The sequence below is a fragment of the Pongo pygmaeus genome, chromosome 20 (genome assembly GCF_028885625.2).
Source record: "Pongo pygmaeus isolate AG05252 chromosome 20, NHGRI_mPonPyg2-v2.0_pri, whole genome shotgun sequence".
Taxonomy (NCBI): domain Eukaryota; kingdom Metazoa; phylum Chordata; class Mammalia; order Primates; family Hominidae; genus Pongo; species Pongo pygmaeus.
In genome coordinates, this window is record NC_072393.2 from 3,986,607 (window position 1) to 3,999,527 (window position 12,921).

Below are 12,921 nucleotides of genomic sequence, written 5' to 3' on the forward strand. Positions count from 1 at the left end.
GAAGCGAGGCAGGGAAGACAGGCAAGACCACAGCTTCTCTTCCGTCCTTCCCTCTGGGGTGCTGTGGGGCTCCAATGAAGCTGCAGGATGGCCGTGCACACCGCAGGGATCCTGGCGCGGAGTCCGTCCCCACCCAGCCCAGACTGCCCCTGCTCCCCTGGGACCCCCTTGCCAATGGCAGGGGGTGGCCGGGACCCTGGGGTTTCCAGGACCGGCACAGAGGACCCGCCGGCTTGGAGCACAGGCAGGCAACACATCCCCCCCGCGCCCTCCCGGCAATACTGAGGGTCCTGGTTACCCACAGGGCGGCACCTTCAACACTTTTTTTTTTCTCCTATTTCTTATTTTTTGGGGCCACACTCTGTCGCCCGGGCTGGAGTGTGATGGTGAGATCTCGGCTCACTACAACCTCCACCTCCCCAGGCTCAGGTGATTCTCCTGCCTCAGCCTCCTGAGTAGCTGGGACTACAGTTGTGCACTACCACGCCCGGCCAATTTTTTTTTTTTTTTTTTTTTTTTGGTAGAGATAGGGTTTTACTATGTTGCTCAGGCTGGTCTTTAACTCCTGGGCTCAAGTGATCTTCTTGCCTCGGACTCCCAAAGTGTTTAGATTACAGGTGTGAGCCACCAAGCCTGGCTTTTTTTTTTTTTTTTTTTTTTTTTAAGTCATGTGAGACTTTAGGGGCAAAACATGAAGGAGCAGAAAAGCCTGGGGAGCTGTTTGCAGGAGGTGTCAACTCATCTCTTCTTTGGTGTCTGCAGAAAAAAAAAAAAAAAGACACACAAGACTAGAAGGGTCACCCTAAGAAGAAAAGGACAATCCAGCAGTTCCCACAGAACCACAAGCCCCCACCTTCTGCTTTGTTTCCTCCAGAAACACAGTGCCAGCCACCCTTCCCCTACAATTCGCCCGCAGATAAGCATCAGCTTGCGAGTAGTCTCCAGGAAGTACTGAAGGGGGAGGCTCACAGCCCCAAGAGCTTTAGAGAGCTCAGCGGGCCCCTAGAACAGCCCAGCTGCCCACATCGAGCCCAGAGGCGGCCTCCTCTATCCGAGCACACAGCCCCGAAGGTAGAAAGGCTGGGCTTTGGATCTCGGACAACCGGAGAAGCAGGTGATGGGCCTCCGGGAACCCCGAAGACCCCAGGACAAGCCCTCACCGTTTCATCTGCAGCCCAAAAAGGGCTGCAAAGGGTCACATGCCCGAAAGGGTCACATGCCCTGGTGGTCACTTCTGATTTGTTGGGCGAGGAGAGGTGACAGAACCACCCGCCCTGGGCTGGGCCTGCTGCAGACGCAGGGGGAGTGCAGGGCGTGTCTTTCTGTGGGGCTGAGTCTCAGCTCAGCTGCCACTGCTGGGAGCCGCCACTCCCTGAAGCGCGGGGACAGGGAGAGGATGGTGCCACGCTGGGGAAGAGGCAGGGGCAGCCTTCCCTCGGAGGCTACGTGACAGGAGCAGTGTGGAGGAAGTGGTTTCCATCACAGAAGGCCGAAGCTCTGCCTTCCACAGGGGCAGAGGTGGTGGCGGGGAGGACACAGAGGGAAGCCAGGTGGCATTTCCCTTCTTTTTTCCAGTAGCCTTGCTCTGTCACCCATGCCGGAGCACGCTGGCACCATCGAGGTTCACTGCAGCCTCAATCCCCTGGGTTCAAGCGATCCTCCCACCTTAGCCTCCCAAAGCACTGGAATGACAGGCATGAGCCGCCGCCCCCGGCCTCACTCTCCTTCCATTTGGTGAGAGCCGCCATCGCCTGGGGGCTCACTGCAGGTCTTCATCCCTTGACCCAAAGGGAGCGGCGGGCTCTCCCTAAGGGAGGGCCCTGCGCCCTCCAGCCTCGGTGCCCGGCGATGCGGGTCAGCTCAGGGATGCCCTCTCCGTGCTGGGCTGAAGCAAAGCCCAGCACCCAACAGCCGAACGGAAGAAAGAAGCACGATGGCGCGGTTTGCTTTTTCTCTCCCTGTTTTGTTTTGTAACCTAAGGAAGCAGAGGCTCTGAGACCACACACAGCAGCGTCGCCCGTCCCCGGAGGCACCCCAGCCAGGATGGGCAGGAGAGGAGACCCCCGTTCCTGTGTGCGCAGTCGCCCCGCCACAGTGCTCTCCGCAGGGGTGAGGCAGGAGGGTGGGTGGAGGCGCCAGCCTGTCCTCAGCTGGAAGGGCGGGGCATGGACAGGGACGGTGGGCAGGTCACCAGTGGGACGCGGGGAGCGTGGCCACTGTCACACAGCGGTGCGCGTGGGTGTGCCGGGCTGGTTCAGCCGCAGGGTTTTACACAACCAGCCGGCAAAATCCACTTCTTCCACCTCGGACCGCTTGATGAAGGTGTGGTTCTGCAAGGAAAGGGGAGCCGTGAGGTTCTGCAAGGAAAGGGGAGCCTTGAGGTTCTGCAAGGAAAGGGGAGCCGTGGGCACCCGGGCCTGGAGTCACAGTAGGACGGGGACGGCCAGCGTCTGCCCAGCCCTGGCAGATGGTACAGGACAGAAAGCAAAAAACAGAGGAGACCCTCCCTTCCCCGCAGGAAGATGCACTCGGGGTAGGAGAGGGAAAGACACCCAGAAAGGGGCAGCAGCGTGTGCCAGGCCTGGGAGGGGTCTCAGGATTCTGCGCTCCACCCGGGGCGGGGACACCACCAGCCCGGCAGCCTGCGCTCCCAGGGGAGGGTCTATGCTCGCGCAAGCCCAGGGTCCTCCGGCCGCTGTGGACGCTGGGGCCGGATCATTCTCTGGGGTGGGGCCATCCTGGGCACTGCAGGGTACTGAGCAGCGTCTCTGGCCTCCACCCACTCCATGCCAGGGGCTTCCCCAAGTCATGACACCACAACGTCCTCAGCCATTGCCAGGGTCCCCTGGAGCAGGACAGCCCAGGCAAGAACAGGCTGTTCCACAGAACTCCGTGAAAAGCATTGTACAGGCACCATCCCACTCGCCAGCACATGAGGCTCCAGAGCCCCTGGACTGTGGCTCCCGTGGCTTGAGAACAAAAGCCTCAATTTTATTTCAGTTTAACAAATTAATTAAATACTTTTTACTTTAATTTTTTTTTTTAGACGGAGTTTCGCTCTTGTTGCCCAGGCTGGAGTGCAGTGGTGTGATCTTAGCTCACTGCAACCTCCGACTCCTGGGTTCAAGCAATTATCCTGCCTCACCCTCCCTAGTAGCTGGGATTACAGGCATGTGCCACCACACCCAGCTAATTTTTGTATTTTTAGTAGAGACGGGGATTCACCATGTTGGCCAGGTTGGTCTCGAACTCCTGAACTCAAATGATCCTCCTGCCTCGGCTTCCCAAAGTGATGGGATTATAGGTGTGAGCCACTGCAACCGGCCTTAATTTTTATTTCTTGAGACAGTCTTGCTCTGTCGCACAGGCTGGAGTGCAGTGGCATGATCTCAGCTCACTGTAACTTCTGCCTCCCAGGTTCAAGCAATTCTCCTGCATCAGCCTCCCAAGTAGCTGGGATTAGAGGTGCGTGCTACCATGCCCAGCTAATTTTTGTATTTTTAGTAGAGACGGGGTTTTTCCATGTTGCCCAGGCTGGTCTCGAAATCCTGTCCTCAAATGATCCATTCGCCTCGGCCTCCCAAAGTACTGGGATTACAGGCATGAGCCACTGTGCCTGGCCCCACTTAACACATTTAAACAGCCATGCGCGACTAGCGGTTCCTGTACAGGACAGCAGAACATGGGAAGCCTCTTGGTTGGAAGGGCTGGGGAGGAGGGCGGGTGCCCTTGGGGAAGAGGCTGTGCTGGGCCACCCCACGGCGGGTGAGTAGAGGCCTTTGGGGTTCCCAGGAGGGTGGTGTCCAGGACCTTGGGCCCCTGAATGCTGCCTCTTTTGCAGTGGAGGCAGGCCAGGGTGCCTATCTTCCTCAAAGTCGGTGTAGGTATGGGTGAAAAACCAACCAACTTGATAGGACGCATCTCGGCTAGGTCCAGGATACCCCATAGGGGAGCATTTTTAAGAAGCTGGTTCAAAAATGGCTATTTCAGCCAGGCGCAGTGGCTCATGCTTATAATCTCAGCACTCTGGGAGACCTAGGTGAGTGGATCACAAGTTCGAGACCGGCCTGGTCAACATGGTGAAACCCCATCTCTACTAAAAACACAAAGATTAGCCGGGTGTGGTGGCACGAGCCTGTAATCCCAGCTACTCGAAAGGCTGAGGCAGGAGAACCGCTTGAACCTGGGAGACGGAGGTTGCAGTGAGCCGAGATTGCGCCACTGCACTCCAGCCTGGGCAACAGAGCAGGACTCCGTCTGGGGGAAAAAAAAAGTTATTTCAACATTAGTACCCTTCTCTTTTTAGTTATTTATTTATTTTGGAGACGCACAGTCTCACCATGTTGCCCAGGCTGGCCTTGAACTCCTGGCCTCAGAGAGCCATCCCCCCACGGCACTAGGATTCCAAGTGCCCACCACAGTGCCCAGCCTGCCTCATTAAAAAAGAAAAAATGTCACACATGCCAGGGGCAGTGGCTCACATCTGTAATCCCAGCCCTCTGGGGGGCCAAAGTGGGAGAATCATTTGAGCCCAGAAGTTTGAGACCAGCCTGGACAATTAGCAAGACCCTGTCTCTACGAAGAAAACTAGCTGGGCAGGTCGGGCGCAGTGGCTCACGCCTGTAATCCCAGCACTTTGGGAGGCTGAGGCAGGCAGATCGCCTGAGGTCAGGAGTTCGAGACCAGCCTGGCCAACACGGGGAAACCCCATCTCTACTAAAAATACAAAAATTAGCTGGGCGTGGTGGCGGGCACCTGTAATACCAGCTACTTGGGAGGCTGAGGAGGCTAAGGCAGGAGAATTCCCTGAACCTGGGAGGTGGAGGTTGCAGTGAGCCGAGATCGTACCACTGCACTCCAACCTGGGTGACAAGAGTGAGACTTCATCTTGGGGGAAAAAAAAAAAACCCAAACCCACACACAAGAACTAGCTGGGCTTGGTGGCACACATCAGTAGCCCCAGCTGCTCAGGAGGCTGAGTGGGAGGATCACTGGAGCATCGGAGTTGGGGCTACAGTGAGCTACAATCACACCACTGCATTCCAGCCTGGGGGACAGAGCAAGGCTGTATCTCAAAAATTTTTTTGACCAGGTGCGGTGGCTCACATCTGTAATCTCTGCACTTTGGGAGGCTGAGGCAGGTGGATCACCTGAGGTCAGGAGTTTGAGGCCAGCCTGGACAACATGGTGAAACCCTGTTTCTACTAAAAATACAAATATTAGCCGGGTGTGGTGGCGGGTGCCTGTAATCCTAGCTACTTGGGAGGCTGACTGGAGAATTGCTTGAGCCTGGGAGGCTGAGACTGCAGTGAGCTCAGATTGCTTCATTGCACTCCAGTCTGGGCGACAGAGTGAGACTCTGTCCGACTCTCAAGAAAAAAACAAAACTGAAACCCACATTCCAGGATTATAAGGCACCCGGTTGGGCGCCTGTAGCTGGCATCTCTTCTTTTCTTACAGGCACAGAAAGTAACGGGCTGTCTAGGAGGGTGGCGTTTCCAATCCGCCAATCGGCTATGGAGGGGTTTGAAGGTCGCTGACGGTGGCTGTGGTATGGGAAAGCACCCGGGATGCAGGCTGGGCTGAGGGCAGAAGGATGATGCCCAGGGCCCTCCTCTGAGGGTGTAGTCCCCGCTGGGGAGGCGAGTTTTGGTGAACAGCTAGGCTTCCGAGGATATCAGAGGATGGGGGTTTAAGGGGACACTGAAGTACACACGGCCTCGGGGGACCTGCTTGCCAGTGTGCAGAACAGGGATGGTCACCCTCTAGTCTGCAGGGAAAGGAGCTTGGGGGGCTGAAAGCTGCCTCCAGCCTCTCATGAGGGCAAACAAGCCCGGGGTCCTGTCCTGTGGGTGTGGGACCAGCACCAGGCAGGAGCGGCGGAGCTCAGAGCTCACAGCTGTTCCCACGCACACACCCTCTGCTCCCCACAGACAGCCCAGGATGGCTTCTCTCACGGATGAGGGAGACCCACAGAGGGTCCTTGGCGTGGCCTGGCACACCCAGCCTGCCCACATCCTGGTCGCAGGTGCTAGCTCCCCGGGCAGGGCCAGGCCCAGGCCCAGCAGCCTTATTTCCTGGGGCCTAGGTGGCAGCCTGCACCCTCCCGGTCCCAGAACCCGCTGGCATTACTCACTGTGAGCATCTTCAGGTCCGCCCGCTCCGCTGGGTTCTTGATGAGGCTGGGGGTTCCAAGAGGCAGGACCGGGAGGCGGTGGGGGAGACAAGATAGCGCAGTTAGTTGGTGGCCCCGGGGCACCTGCGTTTGGGCCGTGGTCGGAGGGGGCCTGGATCTGTGGCACAGAGCTGGCTGCGCTGCTCTGCTCTGCCTCCTGGCAGAGGACGAGGGATCCACTTCCACACTTTGGTGGCAGGGGCAGGACACCCCCTGGGGGGAGGGTGAGAGGGAAAGAGGGTGGGAAACCCCGCCTGGTGGGTCAGAAGCCTGGATGCAACCCCAGCTAACTGTCTAATAAAACCCCAGGCCCGGGGCAACTTCGCCGAAGTGCACGCCAAGGGCCCGGGGCAACTTCGCCGGAGCGCATGCCAAGGGCCCAGGGCAACTTCGGCACCAGGAGTGCGGTGCCGTTCCACAGCGTCCCGAGCTCAGACACACGGACCCGCCCTATGGGCAAGCGGGGTGTCCCCAGCTCCTTCCCCGTGGTCTGTGGCACATGCCTGTGAGGCCCACGCCACAAGTGCTGCTGGGTGCTTGGGGGCAGGAGAATGGAGAGGGGTTGGCGACCCTCCTGGAACCTGCGGGCGGATCCCGGGGAGCCCACAGTCAGCACACCAGGGGTCCGGGGACTAGGCAGAGGCTTCTCCTGCTACAGACAGTGAGGCGGGGACACCGTCATGTCCACAGGGCCTGCAATCCTGCTTCACCCCTGGGCTCAGGGACAGGATGGCATGGCAGCCGGGAGCTGCAGCCCCACAGCCCTGGCAAAGGGAATGTGGCTTCCCGTTGGACTGAGTCCTGCCCGACGCTGCACTGGGATTCTGGATGGGCAGGCTGGGCCACGGGCCCCACCCAGGACCTGGAAGGAGTGGTACATCTGGGTCCTGGCCAGGGGTGTGGGTGGCCCGGCCGCACCTACCATTTATTGACAAACTCCTGGAAGTCGGGGGTGAACACCCCGTTGGGCAGCTTAGGAGGTGGCTGTGGAGGAGAACAGAGGTGGGGGTCAGCCCTGGGCGTCCTCAGGGACCCTCGGCTGCAGCCCTCCCTACCCCACTGTCCTGTCCGGTCGCCCACCCTGCAGGCCTGGCCGACACCACATGCCAACTGGGCTGCACCATCGGAGCTGGCCTCCTCCCGAAAGCTCTCGTTTGAGAGTCATGGCTGGTTAGAGGGAGAGAGAGCGGGGTGCGCCCCCCTTTCATAAACAGGACAACCTCTCGAGTCTCGTCACTTGCTTCCTTCCCCAGTGTCACTGGCTGAAGGATGAGCTTTGGGACTGGGCCCCACAGAGGGACAGTTGGGTCCCAAGTTATTCTGTTTTGAGACAGTCTTGCTCTGTTGCCCAGGCTGGAGTGCAATGGCGTGATCTTGGCTCACTGCAGCCTCCACCTCAGGGTTCAAGGGATTCTCCAGCCTCAGCCTCCTGAGTAGCTGGGACGACAGGTGCCCACCACTGCGCCTGGCTAATTTTTCTATTTTTAGTAGAGACGGTATTTCACCAGGTTGGCCAGGCTGGTCTCGAACTCCTGACCTCAGGTGATCCACCCACTGTGGCCTCCCAAAGTGCTAGAGTTACACACCTGAGCCACCGTGCCAGGCCAAACTGGGTCCACAGTTTTAAGCCCAAGCACTGGGGAGCCTGGCCCGACACACACGTCCCCGGAGTGGGAGCGGCCGTGTAAGTGGTGCCAGCAGGGCAGGGTCAGGCCTTTCCCGCACAGGGGCAGGGGCGGGAAGAGGCGGGGGAGCAGTGGGGGGATGTGCTCACCGGGCGTGGGTGTGGCTGCTAGGTGCAGGGAGAGCTGGGTCACCAGGGCCACCCCATCTGGCTCCGTCATCATCTTGCCACCCAACCCCAGGCCTAGCCCAGTCTGCAGGCAGCTCAAATGCCCGTTTCTCTGCCCCAGCTCCAAAGGGCCACCAAAGACACAGACACCCACAGAAGGCCCAGGGAGGTGGCCCGGCCTGGTCACGTGGCCAACAGGACCTTGGGGTGCAGTCCTGTGCCTGACAGCTGCAGGCCTGGAAGGAGGCCACGTCCCTCCTTGTGCCTTGGTTTACTCATCTGGGCGGTGGAAACCCTCATACTGCGACTTACTGGGTTGTTATGGGGACTGACGGAGCAGGAGCCACCACGGGACCTACAGGTCCTTCCAGGCTCTCTGGGCCTCCTTCCAAGAGGCAAGGGCCATGCCTGTACCTTTCTCCGTGGAAGCGGGGTGATTTATGAGTCCACGCCCACGGGCTCCAGGACGCTCTGATGCAGAGACACTGGGCCACCGCTCAAGGGGCAGGCTGGCTCCTCGGCCTGAGCCCAGGGCTGCTGGCACACGCCTCCCTCTGGACTCAGGGTGAGAGGCTGCAGTGGGAATTCTGGGTTTGTCTTCATAAAAAAAAAAAATGCCCTTGGGAAGGAGCTGGGCTTGTGCAGCACAGTGGAAGATGGGAGACGCGATGCACGTGGAATTGGTTCAAGAATCGCTTGAATCTGGGAGGCGGAGGTTGCAGTGAGCCAAGATTAAGCCACTGCACTACAAAGCTAGTCACTGTCTCAAAAAAAAAAAAAAAAATTAGCTGGGTGTGGTGGTGCACACCTGTAATCCCAGCTACTCGGGAGGCTGAGGCACGAGAACCACATGAGCTTGGAAAGTGGAGGTTTCAGTGAGCCAAGATGGCACCACTGTACTCCAGCCTCGGTGACTCTTGCTCTGGTCAGAGAGAGACTCTGCCTCAAAAAAAAAAAAAAAGAAAGAAAAAGAAAAGAAAAGCCAAAAGGCATCAAAGCACAAACCTCGTTCACAATATAGTCCAGCAGTTCAAAGATGGCCATGGCGGGCCGGCTGTCCATCCCGTGACCTGCACAGGGAGAGAGATGGAGGTGAGATGGGCCGATGGCCACCTCACTTCTCCTGGGGGTTGGGCTCCCAGGGGGCTGATCACCACCGGGCGCCCTCCTCCCCATGCCAGCCTAAATTGGAGGCGGGTGTGCAGAGGCACTGGACGAAGCTCCCCTGACTCTGGGTTCCATTCCCTGGGACAGCTACTCCTTGCCTGAGCCTCTAGTGAATTAAAAAAAAGGCAAAAGGAACAAGAACATTTTTTGAGAAGTCACACATTTGGCTCAGTGAGGCTTGCTGGACGTGCCAAAGTCATCACCCTTCCTCTCTGGAGGGCAGGGGGAGGGACGGTGCTGACCGCAGGCAAGGACAGCAGTGTGACCTTGCAGGAGCTGCTGGCGGTGATGGTGGCAGGCCCCGAGTGCCACTCAGGACGGGAGACCGGCTAGGGGTGGCTGACCCCTGTCTGAGAACCAGCTGGCCAGGCCTGGGCTTGGCAGCTGGACTTTCGCCTTCTGCGCGTCCTGAAATGGGCAGGCGGGCTGGGGCCCTGGGCTGGGGCAGGGCTGGGGATGGTATACCACCTGGGAGTTAGGACCGGGAGAGGCTGAGGCTAGGCCTGAGGATAAGGACTTGGGGGACTCTCCCTGGGATGAGATCAAGACATCCCAGCAGTCTGGCTGGAGGGGAGGAGGTGGGCTTGCCAGCGCTGTGAAAATCCGCCTTCTCACAGCCCCAATCCATCCAGGGTAGAAGGACCACAAAACATGGCCTGTTCGTGTCATAAAATACTACTCAGCCTTTCAAAAGGAGCCAGGCTCTGACATGCACCATGGCGTGGATGACCCTTGAGGACACTGTGCTCTGGGAGAGAAGCCACACACAAAACACAGAAGGCCACACAAGTGTGTGACCCCATTTCTGTGAAATGCCCACGACAGGCCAGTCCACAGAGGCAGGAAGGGGATGGAGAGTGACAGCTGATGGGGACAGGGTTTCCTCTTGGGGAGCTGAGAAGGTTCTGGAATTAGAGGTGATGGGGCGCAGCACTGTGACTGAAAACCACTGAACTGCTCACCTGAAATGAGTGAGTTGTGGGGTGTGTGCTTTGTAGTTCGGAAACATGGTTTTAAAACCAACCATAGTCCGCTACAGGGTCCTTTGGGGTCTAACGCCACCAACTCTCCCTGATGTCTGACTTTAAAAAAATCACAGGATCCTCCCGTGATTCTGCACCAAGCACGGTCCGCCCCGGGCTCTTCCCTCAGGCGGTGGAAGTGTCCGCTCGGCCATCTCTGACTGGCGTCAGGGAGCTCCCGCTCCTGAGGTGCCCGCCCTAAGCGCCGGATTGTCCTCTGCGAGCCCAGCTGTCCCTGGGGCCCGAGCCCTCCCGCCCCCTCCCGGGCTGCATCCCCTCCTGTGTGTGCTGGGGCCGGAGCCAACAGGCCACTGAGGGCCATGCCAAGTCACATCTCCACTTCAGGGCTCCCTGGAAGGCTTGGCCCGCAGCACAGGAGCGTGTCACCCGCAGAATCCAGGCTCTGCGGTGGCCAGTTCCTTCCACTTTTCTGTACGTTTGAATGCTTTCAGGATAAAATGTTGGAAAATCCAACTGCCCAGGGGCTTGGCAGCAAAGCTGCGCTCCCAGATCCCTCCAGCTGGCAACAACAGGTGCAGCTGCCCTGGACAGAACAGGTTTGGGGTGCTCACTGCTTCCAGCTCTGTCCCCGGAAACCCCAGGACCATCTGAGGACTGCTGACCACAGTCGGCACCACCCAGGGGGACAGGTAGTGCGGGCAGAGGGGAGGCGGCTGCTGGCCCTCGCACAGCAGGCCCCGCGCAGGGCACTGCGCGTCCAGACCGGAAGTTGCAGACTCAGGCCGTACCGCTGATGGGGCGCCCGGGGGGCCTCGGCCGAGGCGAGATGCTGTGAGGCTCTCCTTCTTCCCCGTCGACCACGGGCCGGCCAAAGATGGCCTCCAGCTCCTTGGCGTCGGGCGGGGGGATGGGGTACCTTCCGATGGCCAGCTCCACCAGGGACAGGCCCATGCTCCAGATGTCCGACTGCACCGAGTAATGTGTGCCCTGCAACCGCTCCGGCTGCAGCAGAGCCAGGGAGGAAAGAGCCCAGAGGGGTGAGGATGGCAACTGGAACCCGGGAGGCTTGCCCCGTTACAGCCCCCGTGACCCTCGCCATGGCTAATGACCGCAGCAATGGATAGAGAGCTGCTAAGCAATTCAACCTCCCGGCTCACCCACCCAGGGCCTCCCTGCGGCACTTGCTGAAGAGGCCTCCAGCCCGAGGCCTGGAGCTGGTGTTGACCGCAGCTCTTGAAGAGCCCACAACACTCAGCACTTTTGGGAACGGACAATGGGCCCCAGGAAGCAGGGGCCTCCTTCTCCACAGCTAACATCTCAGAGCTGCTCCAAGGCTCAATTTGGCAGGTTGCTGAATCCCCAGTCGTTTCCTACAGACCCCAGAGTCCAATTTCCTGGTTCAGAAATTAACTAAGGGCCGGGTGCGGTGGCCCATGCCTGTAATCCCAGCACTTTGGGAGGTTGAGGCGGGAGCCCAGGAGTTAAGACTAGGCTAGCCAATATGGCGAGGCCCTGTCTCTACTAAAAACATTTTTTTAAAAGTTAGCCAAGGCTGCCGGGCGCGGTGGCTCATGCCTGTAATCCCAGTACTTTGGGAGGCCGAGGCGGGTGGATCACAAGGTCAGATTGAGACCATCCTGGCTAACACGGTGAAACCCTGTCTCTACTAAAAACACAAAAAATTAGCCGGGCGTGGTGGCGGGCGCCTGTAGTCCCAGCTACTCGGGAGGCTGAGGCAGGAGAATGGCGTGAACCCAGGAGGTGGAGCTTGCAGTGAGCTGAGATGGCACCACTGCACTCCAGCCTGGGTGAGAGTGTGAGACTCTGTCTCAAAAAAAAAAAAAAAAAAAAAAAAAACCCAAATTACCCAGCTGTGGTGGCACATGCCTGTAGCCCCAGCTGCTTGGGAGGCTGAGGCAGGAGAACTGCTTGAACCGGGGAGGCGGATGTTGCAATGAGCTGAGATTGCGCCATTGCACTCCAGCCTGGGTGATAGAGCAAGACTCTGTCTCAAAAAAAAAAAAAAAAAAAAAAAAGAAAGAAAGAAACCTGGTAGGCATTGCTAGAGACAAAAACCTACAAGAGAATTTCAACAGGAAGGGGAGATCTGGCCGGGTGCGGTGGCTCAGGCTCACTGCTAGTGGAATCCCAGCACTTTGCGAGGCTGAGGCAAGAGGGTGACTTGAGCCCAGGAGTTCATGAGCAGCCTGGGCAATACAGCGAGATCCCGTGTCTACAAAAGATTAATAAATAAACAAATAAAAAATAAAAAGCAAGGGCAATCCGAAAAGCAGGCTCCCAGGAGGCATCAGCTTTAGACGTGCCTTGTGGCAAATGGGGAGAGCTGACGGAGGGGAGGGTGCAGCTGGGGTGGGACTGTCCCGGGGGTGCTAACAGCCATGTAGGAGCGCGTGCCCACGAAATAGTTGGGAAAGCCTTGTGGGAGGCAAGGACAGCTGCGCAGGAGAACTGGGGGGGAGAGCTGAGGGGGAGAGCTGACGGGGAGAGCTGGGGCGGGGAGAGCTGAGGGGGAGAGCTGGCGGGGAGAGCTTGGGGGGAGAGCTGGGGGGAGAGCTGGGTGGGGAGAGCTGGGTGGGGAGAGCTGGGGGGGAGAGCTGGGGGGGAGAGCTGAGGGGGAGAGCTGGGGGGGAGGGCTGAGGGGGAGAGCTGGCGGGGAGAGCTGGGGGGAGAGCTGGGGGGGAGAGCTGAGGGGGAGAGCTGGGGGGGAGAGCTGGGGGGGAGAGCTGAGGGGGAGAGCTGGCGGGGAGAGCTGGGGGGGAGAGCTGGGGGGGAGAGCTGGGGGG

The 12,921-nt window shown here is 58.9% G+C and overlaps 1 protein-coding gene across 1 annotated transcript in view; it reads right to left on the reverse strand.

The window, feature by feature from the left end:
- Positions 1-1,942: 1,942 nt before the first annotated feature.
- The window catches only part of MAP2K2 (mitogen-activated protein kinase kinase 2), a 35,716-nt gene continuing 24,737 nt past the window's right edge, over positions 1,943-12,921 (reverse strand). Inside the window, exons 7-11 of the mRNA XM_054464740.2 lie at positions 10,906-11,119; positions 8,973-9,037; positions 7,098-7,159; positions 6,137-6,182; positions 1,943-2,330 (exon numbers count right to left, since the gene is read on the reverse strand). Of these exons, the coding sequence (XP_054320715.1) occupies positions 2,220-2,330; positions 6,137-6,182; positions 7,098-7,159; positions 8,973-9,037; positions 10,906-11,119 (498 nt within the window). The 3' untranslated portion in view covers positions 1,943-2,219. The remainder of the gene's footprint in view (positions 2,331-6,136; positions 6,183-7,097; positions 7,160-8,972; positions 9,038-10,905; positions 11,120-12,921) is intronic.